General features: G+C 39.2%; 1 protein-coding gene across 1 annotated transcript in view; it reads left to right on the top strand.

The window, feature by feature from the left end:
- si:ch211-207d6.2 (sickle tail protein) overlaps nt 1-20815 on the top strand; it is a gene marked incomplete in the record, with an annotated part of 93134 nt that overhangs the window by 37063 nt on the left and 35256 nt on the right. The window contains 5 exon segments of the mRNA XM_037982015.1: nt 197-301; nt 11625-11662; nt 11755-11924; nt 12322-12497; nt 19666-19799. Of these exon segments, the coding sequence (XP_037837943.1) occupies nt 197-301; nt 11625-11662; nt 11755-11924; nt 12322-12497; nt 19666-19799 (623 nt within the window).

Here is a 20815-nt window from a genome sequence, read left to right as displayed (position 1 = left end):
AGAGTTACTGAAACTATTGTAACAATTTTTTATACATTAGACATTTATTTTAACTGAATCACTTTTCATAAGAAATGAAGCATTGATTCAATGCTGTAAGGGGACCAACTAATGTATCCATGTCTTTATATACAGTAATAACTGGACAAAAAGTTCCATTTATCATTTTTTGTTTGGTGATGTTTCTGTTTTCCAGTGAGAGAATGAAAGCCATGGAGGAACAGATAGCAAGCCTAGCAGGCCTGGTGCACCATGCTCTGTCTATGGGGTCAGATGTTCCAGGACTCAAGGATCCTGTCAGGTCTGTAACATCTGCAACAGCTGATTAGCATTTCATTAACATATAGTCTCAATAAAATATAGACCATTTGTTCAATTATATTGTATTATAATATTATTTTCAGAGCTTAATGCCAAATTCAAACAGAACTGCACTTTTAATTTCCCCTGTATGAAAAGTCAGGATTATTCAAAAAACATCTGGAGTGACAGACCTGAATGTCCAGAGAGGTGTACTATCAGAGGTCATCAACAACCAGACTCTGGTCTGGGTCCAGACCCAGAAGCTGTCTCATGCAGACCCTCATCTACAGCTAAATTATGGTTTAAAACATTATGGGGTGCTTTTGTTTTCACCAGTGCAGCTTTTGTAGTTCTTACTGTTGTGGTTTAGTGGATGAGGAAACACACACACAGACTAATTGCATGTGAGTTAAGCCATCCCAAGTGAAACTACTCAGCAAATCAAGTCTGTGTATTCCAGGAGGTAAACTTTGCAGTTCTATATTGCAGACAGATGTGAGAGTTAGATGTAAGTGAAAAGGTGGTAGAAATAAAAAGAAAAATAGTGATTCATATAGAAAGCAAAAAGAGAGCTATAGACAAGTGTGCTGAAGAAAGATGAGAAAGAAAATCGGTGAAACTGAGTAAGGGAAAAAGAAATAAAAGGAACAATTGGTGAGCTCCAAGAAAGTAAAGTGGACAGCAAAAATAGTGTTTAATCTAGAATGGACAGACTCATTTCTGTTCATACTTTACATTGGGAGCACTAAACCAGTGTGTCTCATATGTTCAAAAACTGTGGCGCTTATTAAAATTGGGAATGTGAAAAACATTATGAAACAAACATAAAAGCTTTTAAAAAACAGACCCACTCAAAAAATAAAATCACACAGCACTTTAACCCTCTCAAGGCAGATGTTGCATATTTGCAACAGCGAATTGCATATACCTAATTACTCCACATTCATATTTTATGAGCCTTATTTTACTCAGATGATAATTTTCCCAAATATCTGATTTTTCCTGTTACTAAAACTTAATTTGAGCCTGAGAGGGTTAAATGGGTAAATGCTGGACCACTCTAGATGCATTTGGTTGATCTCCAAGAAGATGTGGTCCTAAAAGAACAGTTTGTAAGAACTGACTTTTCAGCATTCTGGCTCCGAAAAATTTCAGACACAGCATTCCCAGGTCTAAGGAAAGTCGCCGTGAACATTTTGACTATCTTTGGCTCCACATACAACTATGAGGCAACCTTCTTCACATTGAACATAATCACTAAATATCACTCCAGGGTCACCAATGAGCACCTCCGTGTGTATGAGGATGTCCCTGACTCTACTGAAAGGTATAATATCCTGACAGGACAAGCTAGAGCTGAATTCACTGAGCAAAAAAATGGGAGGGTTGAATATAAGAGAAGAAAGTAGGCCTCTAAAATTGTTCAGTTGTTAAGATGTGTTAAAATATATTATCTGTAAAATTGATTGAGAAAGTTGAGTCAAGGTGTGAAACAGAAAGGGGGAAAATCAAGCTTTTACTCCCCTTTTTTATTTTTCTGAAGTTAAGCACTTTATTTGATATGCCCAACATTTTAATTTTATTCTCTTTTATTGAAATGCAGCGCTACTTTTATTTAGTAAATGAGAGAACGTTATACATATCTGCAGTCATACATGCTCAGTTCTGTGTTACATGACAATAAATATTTTCAAAACAATCTGTAATCTTTCTTAACTTTTCATGATTAATTAACAACCTGGTGTTTTTTTATGAAGTCTTGGATTAATTATTGCTGAATTGGTGTATTTTTGACAAAGAAAACGCATCAAGTGATAAGTGCAGTATCCCTTGTTTCTATGAACAAGCACAGAAACTAAAGCAGGAAGTCTGAGTTAAAGTAACTCAAAACACTAGTCAAAGGTTACAAAATTTGAGCTAAAAGTAGCAAAATATTTGCTAAAAGAAATAAAATCCTAGCCTAAAGTAACAAAAAAAAAGCTAAAAATAGCCAGCTTCTAGTTTAAAGTATCAAAAACAGAGCTAAACATTAAAGTAATAGTTAAAAATAAAAAATGGTAGCTAAAATTCAAGTGCTCCAAGTGGGTTCAGAAGACAAAAATAGAACATGTTTACTGAAGCAAATCTCAAAGGGAACAATGTTTTTGAAGGAATTGAAAAGATCTCAATGTTTTTCTGTTGGTAAAATCTTTGTAAATAAAGTTACATTTTTTTGAAAAGCTTTCTAAGTTACAAAAACAAAAGGTTCATAGCACCCATTTCCCGAATGACATTTTGATATACGAATGGCTAAAGTAGCACAAAGTATGCAGAAAACCATACAGAAAAATAAAAAACAAGACAACAATAATGTGAATGCTGAACCATCATTCACACAATATTAATAAAAACTGGTCAGTAGATAAAGTCAACTACATTGGGGCAGCTGTCACAGTGGGTATGAAGCAGACTGACACATATGCAAAAACACCTGTATCAAACAATTTCTATTTGTACCTAAAAGGTCTGGTTACAAAGTCACCAAAGCTGGAAAATTGTGATTTGTGTAATCCTCTTCTTTGACCTTTGCTGCCACACTTTTAGCACAGATCACTCCTGAAACTTTTCTCCAGCCACTCCATCCTTCCTGGACTCTCTTTTTCACCTCTTTTCCACACTCTGACAAGACTCAGTGAAACGGTTGTCGGATCAGGCAGACAACGGCAAAGTTTTAAGATGTTTATTATGGAGTTAGCGCTAGCGGGAATGCAACGTCCTAGGACTAGACCCCCAGAGTGGCACAGAGGGAGACCCATAGCAGGTAAGGCTAACGAGATGCAAATGGGTTGAAAGTCTGCTTCTGTCAGAGAGGGGCGAGAACTAGTGGGAAGGTCCAGATGCGGGCGAGGGGTCAAAACCAGGGAATCAGACGTCAGAAAACAGATCCAAAGGAGCACTAACCAGGAGACGAGATCCAGAGAGGGAAAGCGTTGTCGGTAACCGGTAGACAGAGTCCGAGGAGGTTCCAGGCAGGGAGCAGGCAAAAGTCGTAGGTCGAGGTCCAGGCAAGGGTTTGTTGACAAAAAGGCAGGCATGAACTTTGAGAAATTGCTGGACACTAAGTCGAGACTGTTCAATAATCTGGCAAATTGTAGCTGAGGGCTGTGGACTTAAATACAGACTGCTGCAGGTGAGGCAGATGAGAATGATTATGGTTGCATGGAAACAGGGGCGTGGCATGAGACTGGAAAAACACTGTGGCTGTTGCAGGAACAGGGAAACCGTGACACACTCCCTATTTTCTTGGACAGTTGACCCTAAGTACTTGAAATCCTGCACCTTTGTGACCTCTGCTCCTTGTAGCCTCACTGTTCCACCTGCCTCCCTCTCATTCACACACATGTACTTGCTACAGATGACTTTCATCCCTTGTCTTTCAAGTGCATACCTCCACCTCTCCATGTTCTCTTTCCTGTTCTCACCACAAATCACAATATCATCTGCAAACACCATAGTCCACATGGATTCCTGCCTAACCTCATCTGTTAGTCTGTCCATCACCAGAGCAAGCAAAAAGAGGCTCAGAGCCAGTCCTTTATGTAGTTCTACCTCTAAATTCAAGCTATCTGTCACTCCTGCAGCACACTTCATCACTGTCCTGCTGTCCCCGTATATGTCCTGTACCAGTCAAACATACTTATCTGCAGATTTCCTCATACAATACCAGAGGTGTTGCCATGATGAAATTCTATCACTCTTTACTTCTGTCATTGCTGAAATAAGCGTTGAATAAAGTCTTATCTTCTTACAGTCTTATAGTAAGTTTGTTAATAGAGAACCTTGTTTCGTCCTCTGTTGTTTTAAAACAACAGTTGCTTGTTGTTTAGAATGTTTTTCTCTTCGGTGTTAGAGGTTACCAGCACTTAACACCCATTTAGTGAGATAAGTTACCTCACTGAGAAAGTTGTCCATTGTGCTCTTCACTTTCGTGTTTCTGTTGTTGTGTCATGGACGCACTGATGATCACCTAGACCACAGGTGTCAAACTTTATTTCTCGGGGGCCGCTCTCCTGCATGTTTTAGATGTGTTCTTGCTTTAAAACACCTGGTTTAAATGGATAACTTGTTGCCATGATCCTGGAGAACCTGATGATTTGGTGAGGAGGTAATTAAACCATTTAAATCAGGTGTGTTTGAACAGAAAAACCTAAAACCTCCAGGACAGCGGCCTTCAAGGCCTAGAGTTTGACACCCCTGGCCTAGACGTTTGTCGTCCTGTCGTTCTGGTACTCGCTTACAGTGACTGGTGTGAATCCAAGTTGCTCCCTCTGCAACTTTGACAGCTGTTTATGTGACGAGGAGCACCTGAAATGGTCCCTGTCAGCGTCTGGAGTTCCAAAGCTTCCGTCTGAAGTATTTTACCATGACCCAGTCTCCTGGTCTGATAACATGCAGCAGTGTTTCAGCAGTACCTGGTAGTGCAGCTTCCATCATCTGAAAAACTTGAGAAATCACATTCGACAGGTTTTGGCAATAAGACAACATTGCATCATCCCAGATGGTAGTGAAAGGAAGGACTTTCATGTGGGGTCCCAATCCCAAGTTAGGAGGCCTGTGTCAAACACAATTTTAAATGGACTGAGGTTGATACTGTTGGAATATCCCATCAAGGAATAATTTCTGTCAATAAAGCTTTAGTCACTGCGTGACTGTCTGCATATTTTGATGAAAAAGCTTCTATCCATTAGCTAAACATGTCAACAATAACAAGCAAATATTTCTTTCCTTCTACTGGAGACAGTTTGATAAAGTTAAGTAGTGAAAAGGTTTGTCAGGCTGTGGTTGAGCAGCCTGTGAAGTTTTTGTTGCTCGTCTAGTATTGTGAGTAGCACAGATCATGCACGATTGACAATATTTTTCTGAAAAAAAAAAAACTAAACCAGTGACTTTTAGTCCAGATAACATACCACTTTTAAAGACGTGGGGAAGACCATGTATCAACTTAGCAAAGTGTGGAAAAAAAAATGTTTTGGAAGCCACGGTCTGTCATTCAGACCTATCCACACTCCATTTTTTGAAAGTAGCACCTGAAGTTTTCCACACTCTTCTTTCATCAGCTGAAGCAAAAGTCTGCAGAGCCTCAATGTCAGAGAGGGGAGGGGAAGTTGGTGAGTCTGTGTGAAGTGAGTTCACTGTTAAAGGCCTCTGTGCAGCGAGTTTCTCAGCTGTGTCAGCTCTTCTGTTACCCTGAGCAATCGGATCATCTGAGTTAACATGAGATTGACACTTGCAAACAGAAACAGCAGTAGGTAACAATATTGCATCTAACAAATCTGCAACTTGAGGGTAGTTAAGAATCCGCTTACCATCAGCCTTGAGGAATTTCCTCTTTCCACAAACCTCCAAAATCATGAACAACACCAAAAACATATCTGGAGTCAGTGAAAATAGAAACAGACTTACCAGCTGCAAGTTTACATGCTTCTGTTAGTGCTAGCAGTTCAGCGGTTTGTGCAGAAAAGTGTTTAGGCAAAGAGCCAGAAATAAGCGGTTCATGCAGAGAACAAACGGGAAACAGCAAAGACAACTACACCGTTAGTTCCAGTAGCAGGATCACGTCATGTAGAACCCTTCTACAAACAGCACCAAGTCAGGGTTAGTCAGAGGTGTTTCAGTCAATGTATACAAACCCTGCTCCAACACAGCTTCACAGTTATGAGGTCACTATCATCAGGAATCAGTAAGAGAGTTGCTGGATTAAGAACAGTGCAGCATTTGACAGTAATGTCCTAGAGAACTGATGTATACCTGAGCCATCGTGCAGCTGAAAGATATGAAGTTTTCTGCTCTGAAAGGATAATAGAACAGAATGTGGTACCTGTAGAACTGATGTCATACATAAATTTCCTCATCCACAGATTGAACAAATGGCTTGTTTGGATCAATGTGGGGGACGTCTAAAGTGCAAGTTTTAGCTAAATCTGTGGTAATTTGGGTTTTTTCTGTGTTATGGTTTTTGTTTTTATTTAGTTTGTTGGTTTGCTTGGTTTCTGTCTTGTCTCTTGTTTCATGTTTCATTTGCTCCTCAGTCTCTCTCTTTATCNACCTGTCCCCACTTTGTAATCACGTCACCTGTCTCCATTTACCTAATTATCCTCAGTCTTTAAAACCCGGTCATTGCCTTCCACACTCTGCTGGTCCATTGTCTGTGTTAGTTGTCTATTGTTTGATGTAGTCTGTTTAGTTACCGTCGTGCTGTGTTCCTGGTTTCTGTCGGTTCCATGTTTGTATTTAAATTTAGGTTTTGTTTGTTTGCTGCCACGTCAGCATTTTTGTTTTTGTTTATTCTCTAGTTTAATAAATTAGTTTTTTTTTCCCCCCTTACTATGAGTCTGCATTCTAGGTTTGCCTTAGTCTCCACCGTTCCTGACAAAATCAAAGCAGATTCAGCTTACGCAGACCATTGGATAGTGTCAACAGCCTGAAGTTCTCTTCACTGAGACTCCACAAAGGATTCTCTAAGATAATGCCCAGAAAAGATATGAATTGTCTTTTTTTGTCACCGGTCTCGGTATGTTTTGAACTGCAGAAGCACAGTGAGGTGAATTTCAGATACAGAAAGATAAATGGAGAAATGCCATATAAGAGAAACAATGTTGTCCTGAGGTGGGTTTTCTTCAAAATGGTGGAGCCATGATGGTTCATAGTATTAAATCTATGGTTAGTTTGTAATAATAAATGGAAACCAACAATGCCACCTGGAATTGTAGTCCAGGAAACTGAATTAGTAAAAGTACACAAGTTTGTTTTACTGCAGGAAGGAGACAAGATTCAAGAGTTTCACAAAATGTATTAGTGTGCCAAACCATTCAATAGTTAAAAGATTTCTTTTAAAAATGGCAAAGATAAAACAATTGTTCACCAAGGTTTAGGCTGAACAAACAATGCTGATTTCAAGGAAATCTGAGGCTTACCAGTGGGGGGAAGGGGGGGGGGGCTGTGAAGAAAAGGGGCAACATCCAGTGAAGAAAAGAAAGGGATCACCCTAGACACTACAAAAAACACAGCAAACAAAGAGAAAAAGGGCGCTCCAACAAAATAAACACACAAAATGAGACACCACCACCAGGGGTCACCGCCGCCACCACACGGAGCCTCAGTTTCTAAAGAAATAAACAAAAACAGCCAGCCACGCTAGACCTTACCTTTCAGCCGTAAAACACTCAAAGGACGGATCGGTCCTGATAATCTGCAGGTGCAGCAGAGGACGGGCAAAGAACAGTTAGCGGCCACAACAACAGGAGCAGGAAGACGTCATGACGCAGTAGTCTCATGACAGGTGCAGAAGTACTTTTATACAGGCACTGAAATGGGCTGTCTTAAAGTGGCACAATACCATTCATGCTGCTACATTTTTTTTTTTTTAATTCTTCTTTGGCCCCTGTCATCACTATTAGAAACTGGCCTCAGGTTTTCAGCAATTTAAGATGGAGGACTTTAAACAAGAAGTCTTCTTTGACTCCACCGTGCAAATCAACAAAGCATTGTTATTTGCTAAAGGAAAAAAATAACAGATGGATTTGTATCATTTTTTTAATGGTCATTTAATTTTACTTCCTCCTCTTGGCTTTAGATTTAGAGGTTTAAATTAAAAAATTTTTTACATGCATGTACAAATGACCCCACATCATTCCATTCAGTTTGTTGTTTTTACCAAAGGAATGTGAGGTTAAGACTGAGGAACAAAAAAACTTCCTCTGCTCCTCTCTGAGGCACACACACACAGTTGCTGTGTGTGTGTGCCTCAGAGAGGAGCAGAGGAAGTTGTGTGTGTGTGCTCCAAAGCAGATACTGACAGGGTTTCAGACAAGGTACAGAACCATTTTTTCATAACCAGAATCAGGTGCTAATGACATTTAACACGCAGCCCAAGTCATCAGATGTTTACATCTGAAGAAAGAGCTTAAGTTTGTTTTGATTTTTTCAAATTTCCCTGTAGACCCAAAATGAATTGAAAGTCTCGTCATAGTCAGCAAGCAGTTGTTCTTTGCAGGAAATTAAAGAAACAGGATGACCATTCACTCCATAATTATTAAACTGCTCTCTATTATCAGAAAGAAAATGAGCAGGATAATTATTCAATCTATGACATTCAGCAAGTGTTTCTTCATTGCAAGAAGCAGTAGGAACATTTTCACTTAACAAACTCACATCTACTTGCGTGGTGTCTGTGTGTGGTTTATATCACCTTTAATGATATTACATAGGTGTAGGTTAGGTTTAGGTAAGCAGACCTGGTAACATTTTAATGTGGTGATTAAAAGACATATCCTGATCAAAAATAACTCAAAGGTTCTTTACATTAGAACTGTAGGCCAAATTTTCTCTTGCCCCCTCCCCAACCTGACCAGCGATGACATGTTTAGTCGTATGTTCAGGTGGTGTCCTGAAAACAACGTGGGCTACATAGATAATTAGAGTGCTTTTTGGGGAAAACCTGGTCTAATGTGGAGAAATGGCATCCATCCCACTTTGTGTGGAGCCGCTCTTGTTTCTAGAAATTTGGCTGATTTTGTTAGTCATCCAAATTATTGACAACCCAGGATCCAGTCCAGGAAGCAGATTTGTAGTCTTACACACCTGTCTGCTGCTTCTCCTCTGTTACCCACCTTACACCCCCCCCCCCCCCCCCCCTCGCCCATTGAAACTGTGTCAGCTTACCCATTGCTCAAATTAAATAAACCAAACATTCTTAGAAGAATTAATCATACAAATCTAATAAACATAAACACAATTACTTTACCTGAACAAACAATTACAATCATTAAATATAAATTACTGAACATAAGAGCTCTCTCCTCTAAGTCTCTATTAGGTAATGATTAGATAACTGATCATCTTATTGATTTATTTTGTCTTACAGAAACCTGGCTACAACAGGGGGATTTTGGTAGTATAAATGAATCCAATTCTGCTAATTATTTAAGTTCACATGTTCCTAGAACAACAGGTTGAGGTGGAGAAGTAGCTGCTATTTTTCAGTCAGGATTATTGATTAACGCTAACTAATTATTAGTCATATCATCATTATTTTGAGTCTTTGACCCTAAGTTTTTCTCATCCAAAATGGAAATCAGAAAAGCCACTTTTTTACTATATATCGTCCACCAGGCCCTTATTCTCATTTTTTGTCGGAATTCCCAGATATTTTTATTTGACTTTTTATAAAATATTGATTAAGTCATAATAATGAGGGATTTCAATATTCATGTAGATGTTTAAAACAATAGCTTAAAAATAGCATTTAATAATTTAATAGAGTCAACTGGTTTTACCCAAAATGTCAGAAAAATATTGTTATATATAGATTCTCATATAGATTCTCAGTCATCCAGGATAATTCCAAAAACCCCAAAAAAGGTTTAAAACAAAAATACCTGGACTTCTATTCTGTAGCTGAAGACGTTTTGCTAACAAAGACCCTAACAAGCCTCTGTTAGGAGAGTGAGGGCAATCTGCATGTGAATCCAGTTAACAGAACATCACAACTTTAAAAGTTCAAACTCCACACTCTGCTTTTTGAATTGAGAAAGCTTCTTGGATGAGAAGTGAAATGTCTTCAGCTACAGAATAGAAGTCCAGTTGTTTTTGTTTTTAATCTTTTTTTGGATCTAAGTCTGGCTTTCTCAATTCTCTCCCAGATCTTCATTGTGTGGCTAATCAACTTCATTCCCCTGTAGTTGCTACAACTCTGTACATAACCTTTGTTCTTAAAAATTGGCACCGGCATACTCTCTATTTCTCAGACATTTTCTCACTCACAAAAATAGCATTGAATAACTGAGTCAAAAATCTCACTGCCATCTCCCGAGACACTTCTATACCTCCCCTGGTATGTCTTCAGGTCCAACTATCTTCCCCTTCTTCATCCTCTTCAAAGCTTTCCAAACTTTATCCTCACTAATGCTTTCCACTTCCTAGTCCACTTTTTCTGTGACCTCTAGTCTTCTTTCCCTTTTATTACTCAATACCTCCTCAAAGTACTCCTTCCAACTTCCTATCACACTCTCCTCACTTGTTAGAACTTTACCATTTCTATCTTTAACAAGCCTAACCTGCTGCACATCCTTTCCAGCCTGGTCCCTCTGCCTTGACAGTCAATACGAGTCCTTCTATCCCTCCTTAGTGCCCAACCTCTTGTACAACTCATCATATGCCTTCTGTTTTGCCTTTGTTACCTCTTTGCTCTATGTTGCATCTCCCTATATTCCTGTCTACTCTCTTCAGTCCTCTCACTGTCCCATTTCTTCCTGCCTAACCTCATCCTCTGGATAACTTCCTGCGCTTTACTATTCCACCACCAGGACTCCTTATCATTTTTTCTCTGTCCAGATGACACACCAAGTACCTTCCTACCTGTCTCTCTAATCAATGTGGCTGTAGTAGCCTAGTCATCTGGAAGGTTTTTCTGACCACCCAGAGCCTTTAATATCTCCTTTTGAACTTCTCACAACGTTCTTCCTTCCTCAACTTCCACCATTTGGTCCTGTTCTCTGCCTTTACTCTTTTCCTCTTCTTTACCACAACAGTCATCCCACACACCACCATCTGATGCTGTCTTGTCATGCTGTCCCCTGCCACAACCTTACAGTCCACAACCTCCCTCAGGTTACCTCTTCTACACAGAATGTAGTCTACCTGCTTACTCCTGCCTCCACTCTTACAGGTCACCCTGTGTTCTTTTGGAAATAGGTGTTGACTAGAGCCATTTCCATTTACTAGGCAAAATCCACCACCATCTGTCCTTCCTGGTTCCTTTCCTTGACACCAAACATGCCCATCACCTCCTCATCTCCTGTTTCCTTTACCAACATGTCCATTCAGATCTGGTCTGATCCCCACTCCCCTCCCTGGGAATACTCTCTATCACTTTATCAAGATCTTTTCAGAATTTTCTCTCTACTCTTGCTTGTCATTGTCCCTACATTTAGAGTTTCTATCCTCAGTCCTATACTCTTGACTTCCTCTTCTCTCTGTCTCCTGTTACATTAGTAGCATAATTTTCACCAGCACCTTGTTTGTCAACAGCATCTGTGGCAGTTGTTGTTAAGCTGGGCCTTGACTGATCTGGTATGGTGTCACCTAGATGAATATGCATGCTTTGGCAAAAGTGTTTTACACAAGATGCCCTTCCTGACACAACCCTCACCATTTACCAAGGCTTGGAATCGATACAAAAGATATACTAGCGTGTGCATCCTAGTTGCTGGTTTTTATCAATATGAAAATATTATATAGTAAATAAAATTGAACTTTTTAAAGTGTGTGTATTTGTTTTTTAGTCAAAGTTCCGGAACCAAACGGGTGAAAAACCAATGTGGTAAGAATTTCTGTCTTCCTATACCTGCTGCGTGTTCTATTTTTCTTTTCTGAACATGCTAACAATCTTAAATCCTGTTTTTTGACTTTCAGAGGGATCATCTGACATTCAGAACCCCATGGCTCTGATGGATGCCTTCAGCCCCCCTCCATCAGCTCTTCAGGACCCTCCATCTGACTGGGCTTTAAGACAAAGTTTGGTATCTGCAAAAAGAAATGCTTGTAAACTGCGACTGCAACTCAGTCAGCTCAAGTGTTTACAGGTAGAGTTTTCCTCCAAAAGCTCTGCACTTCTCAATTAAATGTTTTACATGCATAGATTATTAATGAGGACAGCATAATAGACCTTTTTCAAGCTTTTGCTTTTTTCCACTGGAAATCAACTACTTCTGGTGAGTGCAGCTGTGGCCTATATAAACTCCTGAAATGGCTCAATTTTAAAAAAAAAAAGCTTTTGAAGTGTTTGTTTTCTAAACCAAAACTTAAATTCTTTCATTTCCACTAATTTCACTCTATGACAGATTAAGAACTAATATGTAAATAGATACAGGCATGATGAGAAGGGGAAAAAATCAAAGTAACAGACACTTCATTTCTGATAACTATAAAATGATTATCATGGTATTTCTGATTTATTACAAAACTCCCCATGTGTTCTAGTTGTCCAACCTGGATAGTGTGAATTCCATGCTGCGGATAGCAGGTCAGGAGCTGCTGATGCTGATGGCTGAAAAACTTGCTCAGACTGAGGTGGCAGCATATAGTCAGAGAGCTGAGGTGGAGAAGGACCGAATCCAGTATGTGGTTACTGAGGAGAAACTCCTCACACAGCTCAGGTAGGTGGAGTCAATCTCTACAGCATATGTACAGGGCACAACATATTCAGGAAAACGCTTCCATTGATGTTCTGTTTCTCTACTGCTTTGTAATTTAACAGTCACAAACAATACATTAGCAAGTTGTCAACCTTCCCACCCCCATCCTTATTACCAATTCTATCTTAAAGACAGTCTGCTAATTTTTTGAAATGATGTTCTGTCAAATAGTTATCAAAAGTTAATACCTCATCAACCTTGACATCAATCATACAGCATAGAGTATGGCGAAAAGTGCAAAAGTCTTTGCCCAGGTTCTTACAGTATGATAACCTTAAGCAAATATACCACAGTTTTACTGTTTCAAATCAAAAAAATTAAACGTATCAAATTTTTTATTTCTTTTATTCAAAAACTAGAATGCAAATATTGTCATGAATTCAAGTATTTTTGAGTTTGTTTTTGGCTTTGGTTCTTGGTTCTTTGTTTTTCTGTTTTCTGGGGTTATGTTTTTTGTTTCTGATTCATGTTTCTGTTCGAGATTCATTTTATTTTGTTATTTATTTATTTTGTTCCTTATGTCTTTGATTCCTGTCATTATTCACATCACCTCTGTTCATCCCTTGTCTTCCTGTCATGCCCATCTTCACCTGTTCCAAGTTGTAATTATCCCCTAATTACCCTCAGCTTTAATACCTGGTCACTTTCTCCACTTATTCACTGGTCCATTGTCTCTGGTACATGTGTCTGTTTCCCTTTCTTGTCTTCTTGTAAATTCTTGGATTTTTGTTATGGTTTGTTTTTCTGCCCCACCAGCCTTTTGTTTTTGATCTATAATTTAAAAATAAATTTTAGTTTTCCTTCAACTGAAATGAGTGTGCACATTGGGTTTGCTGCTCTCTCCACCCCTCCTGACAAATATTGTTACTTTTGTTGCCTAAATAATATCCTAATATCACATATTTCTTCATAATGATTTTTTATTGGCATAATATTATAATAATACCAAATAAATAAATACTTTATCTCGTATTTAATGCTCAGATTTTATTAATAAAGCTGAGAGACAGAGTGACTGTTGTAGTGACGGCTGTAAAAAAAAGAAAAGGAGACAATGGTTTAAACTCAGGAACTACTCAGGAGCTACTGCTGACACTCCATCGAACAAAACTATTTTGCACTCTTTCTGCTTTTCTTCTTCTGATCTTATCACAGCAGCAATAAGGAGCAACAACAGCAATAGAACAGAGCAATGTATTCACTGTTTAACCTTGAATACACAACAAACATGTTGACAGTCTCTCTGTTTAAACTCTGTCAGCTTTTTCGTGCACTCAGGGCAGATTTTAAACCAGTTTATATCAGCTTTTTGACTAATAACATGTTTCATAACTTTATTTAGGTGTGGTTTGAGCTGTTGCTTCCTGGCCTGGAGCCTTTCTGGGTGGGGTTTGCAAGTTCACTGTGTGTACTAGGGTTTCCTCCCACAGACCAAAAACATGCATGTTGGGTTGATTTGTAACTCTAAATTGACCCTAGGTGTGAATGATTTTTAAAAAAATTTCATTTGATGTTATGTGTCCCTGTGGTGGAATTGCTAACTGTCCAGGGCATACCTCGCCCCTCACACAGTGACTTCTGGAGATGGGCACCAGTTCCCCACAACCTAGAAAGAAGATGCAGGTTAAACAAAATGCATGGATGATTTTATTAGGATCAAGGCTGAAATTTTAATTTAATCACAAGTATTGATTAAATTAAAGTGTGCCCATGAGGCACACTTTAGGTGTTGTCTCATTCCTACATGTGACATTGAAGAGACATGTCAACCTTGACACCCTGCCACTGGGATGCTTTTTAACTACCTAAGCGACCTATGCCATGGTAGCGGACTCATCTTTCCCCGAGTCCTTAAATTCTGCCTCCTCAAAGGTGGACATGATAGCCAGATTGAGGAAATCCTCAAGGAGATCCTTTCACTGTCTGACAATATCCCCAGTCCAGGTCAGCAGTTCCACACCCAAACCAAGCACAGCCTGGGACAGGACCTGCTTTCTCTTTCTGAGTTGCCGAATGGTTTGCCAGAATCTCCTTGAAGCCAACTAAAAGATCTTTTCCATGGCCTCTCCAAACTTCTCACACTCTCAAGTGTTTGAATTTGCAACCACAAAAGCAGTCCTTTGGGACAGCCAAGCCCTAAAGGCCTTCTTCTTTAGCTTGATGGCCTCCATCACCACTGCTGTCCTTTGGTTGCTGTTGTGACAGCAACCAATGATATACAGGCCAAAGCTCCTGGAAGCTGCTTAAGCAATAGAGGCCCTGATCATGCCCTATTCAAATTGTCCTTAACCTCCACCAATACATGTGAAAAATTCTCCTGGAGGTGTGAGTTGAAGATCACACAAACAGAGGCTCTGCTAGACATTCTCAGTTCATCCTCACTATTTGTTTGGGTTTACCAGATCTGTCTGGAGGTGTGAGTTGAAGATCTCTCAGGATGAGTTTCTGCCTCTAGTGGAGGAGTTCAAGTATTTTTGAGTCTTGAGATGGATCGACAGATCAGGGCCTCGTTGGCAGTAATGGGTGCCTTGAGTTGGTTTGTTGCAGTGAAGAATGAGCTGAGTCGAAAGGCAAAGTCCTTCATGTACTGGTCTGCTTAAGTTCCAATTCTCACCTATGGTCATGACGTTTGGATCATGACTGAAAGAACAAGATCCTGAATAAAAGTGGCTAAAAAGAGCTTCCATTGTACAGTGGCCAGGCTCAACCTTATAAAAAGGTTGAGGAGCTCTGTCATTCAAGGTGAGCTCGGAGTAGAGCCACTGCTCCTCCATATTAAAAGGAGTCAGTTGAGGTGGTTTAGCCATCTGATTAGGATGCCTCCAGAAAGTCTCCTTTCATAGGTTTTCCAGGCATGCCCCACTGGGACATCGTTTTATTCAGTTTTCATACTATTATAAAATGACTTCATTTAGCCTTAAAACTTAAAACTTAACTTTGGAGTTTCAGCCTTGAATTTGCAGAACAATCAGCCAATCTGTATGTTCTGCTTATTAGACTAGGGTACGGTGGCCCTGAAGGGCAAACCACAACAACTTCAACGAAGCACACAAACAAAAAACAACACACACACAAAAAACAAAGCACACAAACAAAAACAAAGCACACAAATAAATAACAAAAGCACACGAACAAAAAAAAACCCACACACAAGCAAAAAACAGAAACGCAGTTACATTAACAAAGCGGATAAGGTAGATCCCAGTGGGAGACCTGAGAAATCACTGATTGGACAACACCACTTTTACTATTATTTTATTTTATTTGAAGTAATTTTATAATAACTACACCTTATTTAATCAATAATAAATAATTAATTAACCTTGAAAACATCATTAATTGAGGATGATTCATACTTAATATGCTATAAATTAACACACTTATTAATGCTTTACCCATAAAGGATAAGTACTGCCAAAACCAACATATCAATGTTTATTCATGCTTTATCGCTCATGAATTAACTATTCTAAATACAGTGTGTATGTATGGTCATAAATAGTCATAAAAATGTACTGTCACACCATGTGTTAGGCATGTATTAATGGTTAGAGAATGCTTGCTAGTTGTTAGTTAGGTCTTTTTGTGAACCCTTCTAAAGTACAGACTATTTATGCTTTATTAAGTATTTGTTAATGTAGACAAAACACAAAAATTCTCAAACCATTATAAAGTGCTACCAAAGTAAGTTCTTTGATTGATGCAACATCAGCCTCAGTTTTAGCATTTTGAAAATGAATCTGTGCTATGGGTTCATTTTCCTTGCACTTGATAGGTCCTGTGATGGACTTGCAACCTGTCCAGGGTGTGGTCTGCCTTTTGCACAAAAATTGCTGACAGTAAGGGGAGGTTCCTGTAACAGCAGTGTTAAACACTGGCAGGGACGGCTGGTATCAAAGGGCTAGTAGGGCTAAGCCCTCCCTGGTGTTTACAATATAAATATTAAAATACCTAATAAACACAAATTAAAAATATCCCGCCCTCTTGGTTTGCTGCTCATTTGGGCTAATTTAGTTCAGCCCAGGGTCATCCCAAGGCCTCAGGCTTTAGCCAATGAGGGTGGACGTTATTATTGTACAATAACGTGCCTCGAGCACGAGTGTACATGGGCATGGTTTATTGTGGACTGAGATAGGTGCGATGGCAAGCAAGATAAAGATAAATGAGGTGAATTATTTAATTTCTCACCTGTTTTCCTTAATGTCTTTGGGGGGACAAACCGGAAGTGAAGAGGTTGGGAGCAGATAGACCCAAGGATATTCAAAGTTTTCCTGTGACCTGGTTTCAGTGAAAGGACTGGCTAACAGCAAGTGTAGCTAACAGATCTTTAACGAGGTGGTTATTAACCCAGAAAAGCTTCTCTTTAAATAAGGTAAGATTCATTTAAAAGAAGAAGCACTTTCCAATATTGCATGTCTTGTTTGATTTTACCTTATCATTGTGATTGGTGGTGGTTTGTTTTGAGGTTGTCTTTGTGATGAAAAAGAACATGATGTCAATTTATAGCAGTTTTTTTTTATTTCAAATTGGATGCCTCTGTTGTTGGAATCCAAACTGTAGCGATTTATTATGTATCTGTTAGCCCATGAAGTGTCTTCAAAAGGTGGACGTTCTTCTGGGTCTTCATAATTGCAGCAACGATGTACTGATCAATAGAAATGACTTTACAGACATAAGTTATTCTTGAACAGTAAGAGTTTATTCAAAATAACAGAGTCTGTGCCAAATCGGGAACTTCTGGTCCAATCAAAATGAAATTCCCCATTTCTCTGGGGCTGCTTGTTTTTATGAACATTTACCACACCCAGTAAGAGTAACAAGACACCCACGTCCCACTGGGATGGACCTGTAGGATTCAAATACATTCAATTCCATTTATGGGGATAAACTAGGGTCTTCGGACATGCAACAGCTAACTGTCCACGTTTGCACGTTTTCAACAACGTGAGCGTAAGAGCCCACGGTTCACTTCCTAAGAAGGCGTTGTGGCTGAAGACAGTGTCTCTCAAAATGATAGCTCAGGCCTCATGGCCTGAACACAGATGCAGACCAGTTACCTCACCCACCCTACAAATATCACCACCATCCGCCACTGAACACTGGTAAGGATCACTTTGGGGGGGATCTGAAACCATAACAGATTCTTTCATGTTTAAATATGAGAAAGAAGGTTTACAAAGTATGATTATGGATAAAATGGAATATAGTAATTCATGCATTGTCAAAATGCATTTGGGGAAATTCTTGTCTTGTTTTTTGTGTGTGTTTCTGCCATTAGTGTAGCTGTCCTGGGACTTCTTTAATAGAGTACAATATGGTTTTAGCTTTGGATGGTTATCTTGTTTGTTTTTTCCTACAATCCTCACTATCTGTCTGATCAACCTGGGTTTTCAATTCCTCTTGCATTTATGTCCTAGGAGATTGGCTGCTGTTCCATAAACCTTTTACATTTTAACAATATTGGCAGCTATGGTCAAAGGAAAATAAAGCTGCTTGAAGATGGTCTTGTAGCCTTTACCTATAATTTTCTTTCCGAGCTCCTTGGACAGCTCTTGCCTTTGCCTCTTTTGCTTCATGTTCAGTTTGGTGCACACAACCATACCAAACTACCCAATGGCATGTTTGTTCCCTTTAAATAGGCTTAATGGCGGATAAAAAAAAACAAAAAACTGAAGGCACCTGTGATACTAATTAAGGACAAACATTCTGTTGGATACATGATAATAATGCAAAGATTAAAGAGTACCAACAAACCTATCCATACTATTTTAGCATATGTTTGTAAAAAAACATAACAAAACAAACAAACAAAAACCCCAACAACAACAACAAACCATTTCTTTTCACAATTTTTTATTTACTCTTTCACAGACTAAAGGCATACAAATATGCATTAGATATTTAGATTTGAACTGAATCACTTTTCAGGAAAAAGAAAGTACTGTTTCAATGAGCTAAGAGGGTGCCAACAAATAACTCTGCATCTGTACATCATGGAAACAGACATGCACCACATCTTTCTGACTGAAATAAGTCACAGTGACCTTTCTGGAGACTTTCATCTCACATCCTTCGATGTGTTGGTATTTTGTTAATTATGTGTGTGATTTCTGTGCAGATAGACCAGTGTATCACTCATCTGAAGATACTACTTGTGATGTAGCTTTCTGCTAGCAGTGTTATTTAAGCTTATGGAATAAAACTTTGCTATGAGCGCTGGCATCTCTGGAAGACCATGTCATATCAGATCAAATCAATTCCCATCCCCTGCCTCTATTTATAACAATATGCATCTTCACATTGACTGTATGCCTGCTGATGTGACTGTGCTGTGTCCTGCACCCACCGATGATTTGATTTCAGCTGCACCACTGAGCCTGATGTCAGAACAAAAGAAGAATTGTTGAAAAGGCCAATCACCCATTCTGAAGTTATAGCCATGGCTTAAATATAAAGAACAAAAAGACATCTTATGCCTGTATATATCAGTGAATAACAAGATTAAATGTGGTAAAAAGAAAAAAAGAAAGAAACAATCTAAAATACAGAAAAAGCTTACAGGTACAGAATTCAGTTCAGGTTATTTATATGGGGCTAGTTTACAACAAAAGTCATCTCAGGGCGATGTACAAAAACATTCACAAATGGCAGAAGCACTCAGAGAGTGCAAACCTCTGCCAGGGCCACAGCTTGATTAAAAAATAGTGCAATCCAGATCATAATCTGGATCACCACCAAAATTTAATCAGTTGTTCTTTCTACCATGTTTGACATTTCCTGACAAAATTTATGAAAATTCTTTCATAACCTTTAGTAATCTTGTGCACAGACAGACACACAAACACAAACGAAAAGTTATCGATCTAAGGAAGCCAGTTGCAGTCTCCCATTCTGAGCAGCACATTGGCAACAGTAAAAAGGAACAACTCTCTTTTAACAGGAAGAAACCTTCACCAGAACCAGGCTCAGGCTCAATGTAAAGCACTTTGAATGCGTTGCTGCTGAAATGTGCTATACAAATACATTTTTACTTACTTACTTTCTTACATTATATTGGTTATTCAAAGTTTTTTACTGCTCATTCACCACCACCCCATGACCTTCAACCCCTCTCCTTTTCTCCTGGTAGTGAACTGGAACGCTTTGTAGAATATCTGCACAGCTCTGTTTCCGGTCCCACCCAGTCACCGGTCACTCTGAGAGATGTGGAGGAAGGAGCAGTCAGCCTGCACAGGATTGGAGAGGCTCTAGCTATCCTTAAAGGTGCGTGCATTTATGGCAGTGGTGTCCAATCTTGGTCCTGGAGGGCCACCATCCTGCATATTCTAGATCAGGGCTAGGCAATCCTGGTCCTCAAGTGCCACTATCCTATATGTTTTCCTGTTTCCCTGCTCCAACACACCAGATACAGTGGTTAAATTACTTCATATTCTGCAAAAGCCTGTTAATCACCCATTGATTCAAATCAAGTGTGATTCAAATCAGATAGATAGCCTTTTACTAAATGGTATTTTTCAGTACACTGAATTTGATAGTATTGTTTTATAATTGGATTGATCTTTGAATTAAACAATGATTGTCATTTGATTTAAATCTGGATCTGTTTTGGTTTGAATTGGATTTATGATTTAGAATAGTTACTTTTTTCTCTTGAGATGATTTTTGTTGTGAATTGGCGTTGTATAAAAAACTGAAGTGAACCCATCAAAAAATATTATTACTAAATGTGGTTCTACAAGCTTTTAAAGAATGTTCTAAACTACTTTTCTAACCTGCTGACTGTTGGAGATAGGCACCAGCTCACCATTACTTTGAACAGGATAAAGTGGGTGTAGAACATAGATGAATGAATGATGATGGATGGACGGACAGTTAGATGAACCTAACTATTATTACAATGCTTTGGAACTTTGTTGTAATATGCAATTTGTCATTCATAGATTGCCTTTAAGTTCTAAAAGGTGTTGATGTCCGTGTATGTGTAGGTGTGCATGTGTGTGTGTGTGTGTGTGTGTGTGTGTGTGTGTGTGTGTGTGTGTGTACCCATGATCTACTCCATGTTGAGTTCCAGCTACCAGTTCCCTCTCTACCCAAATGCTCATGAACTCTAGGCCCGAGGCACACCCCACCCCACTGCCCTCCTTCTGACCTAGGGTCATAGCTAGAGCTCCAGGCCTGTCCAACACCCAACACCCCATTACCACCACCACCAAGCTGACCCCTCTCATGAGCTCCAGTCCATTTATCATCAGCTCGATCCCAAGATCTAGTTGCAAGCT

Source organism: Kryptolebias marmoratus, linkage group LG20 (genome assembly GCF_001649575.2).
Source record: "Kryptolebias marmoratus isolate JLee-2015 linkage group LG20, ASM164957v2, whole genome shotgun sequence".
NCBI lineage: Eukaryota > Metazoa > Chordata > Actinopteri > Cyprinodontiformes > Rivulidae > Kryptolebias > Kryptolebias marmoratus.
The sequence above is the reverse complement of the archived record's forward strand: the minus strand, read 5'-3'. Positions and strand labels throughout refer to the sequence as shown.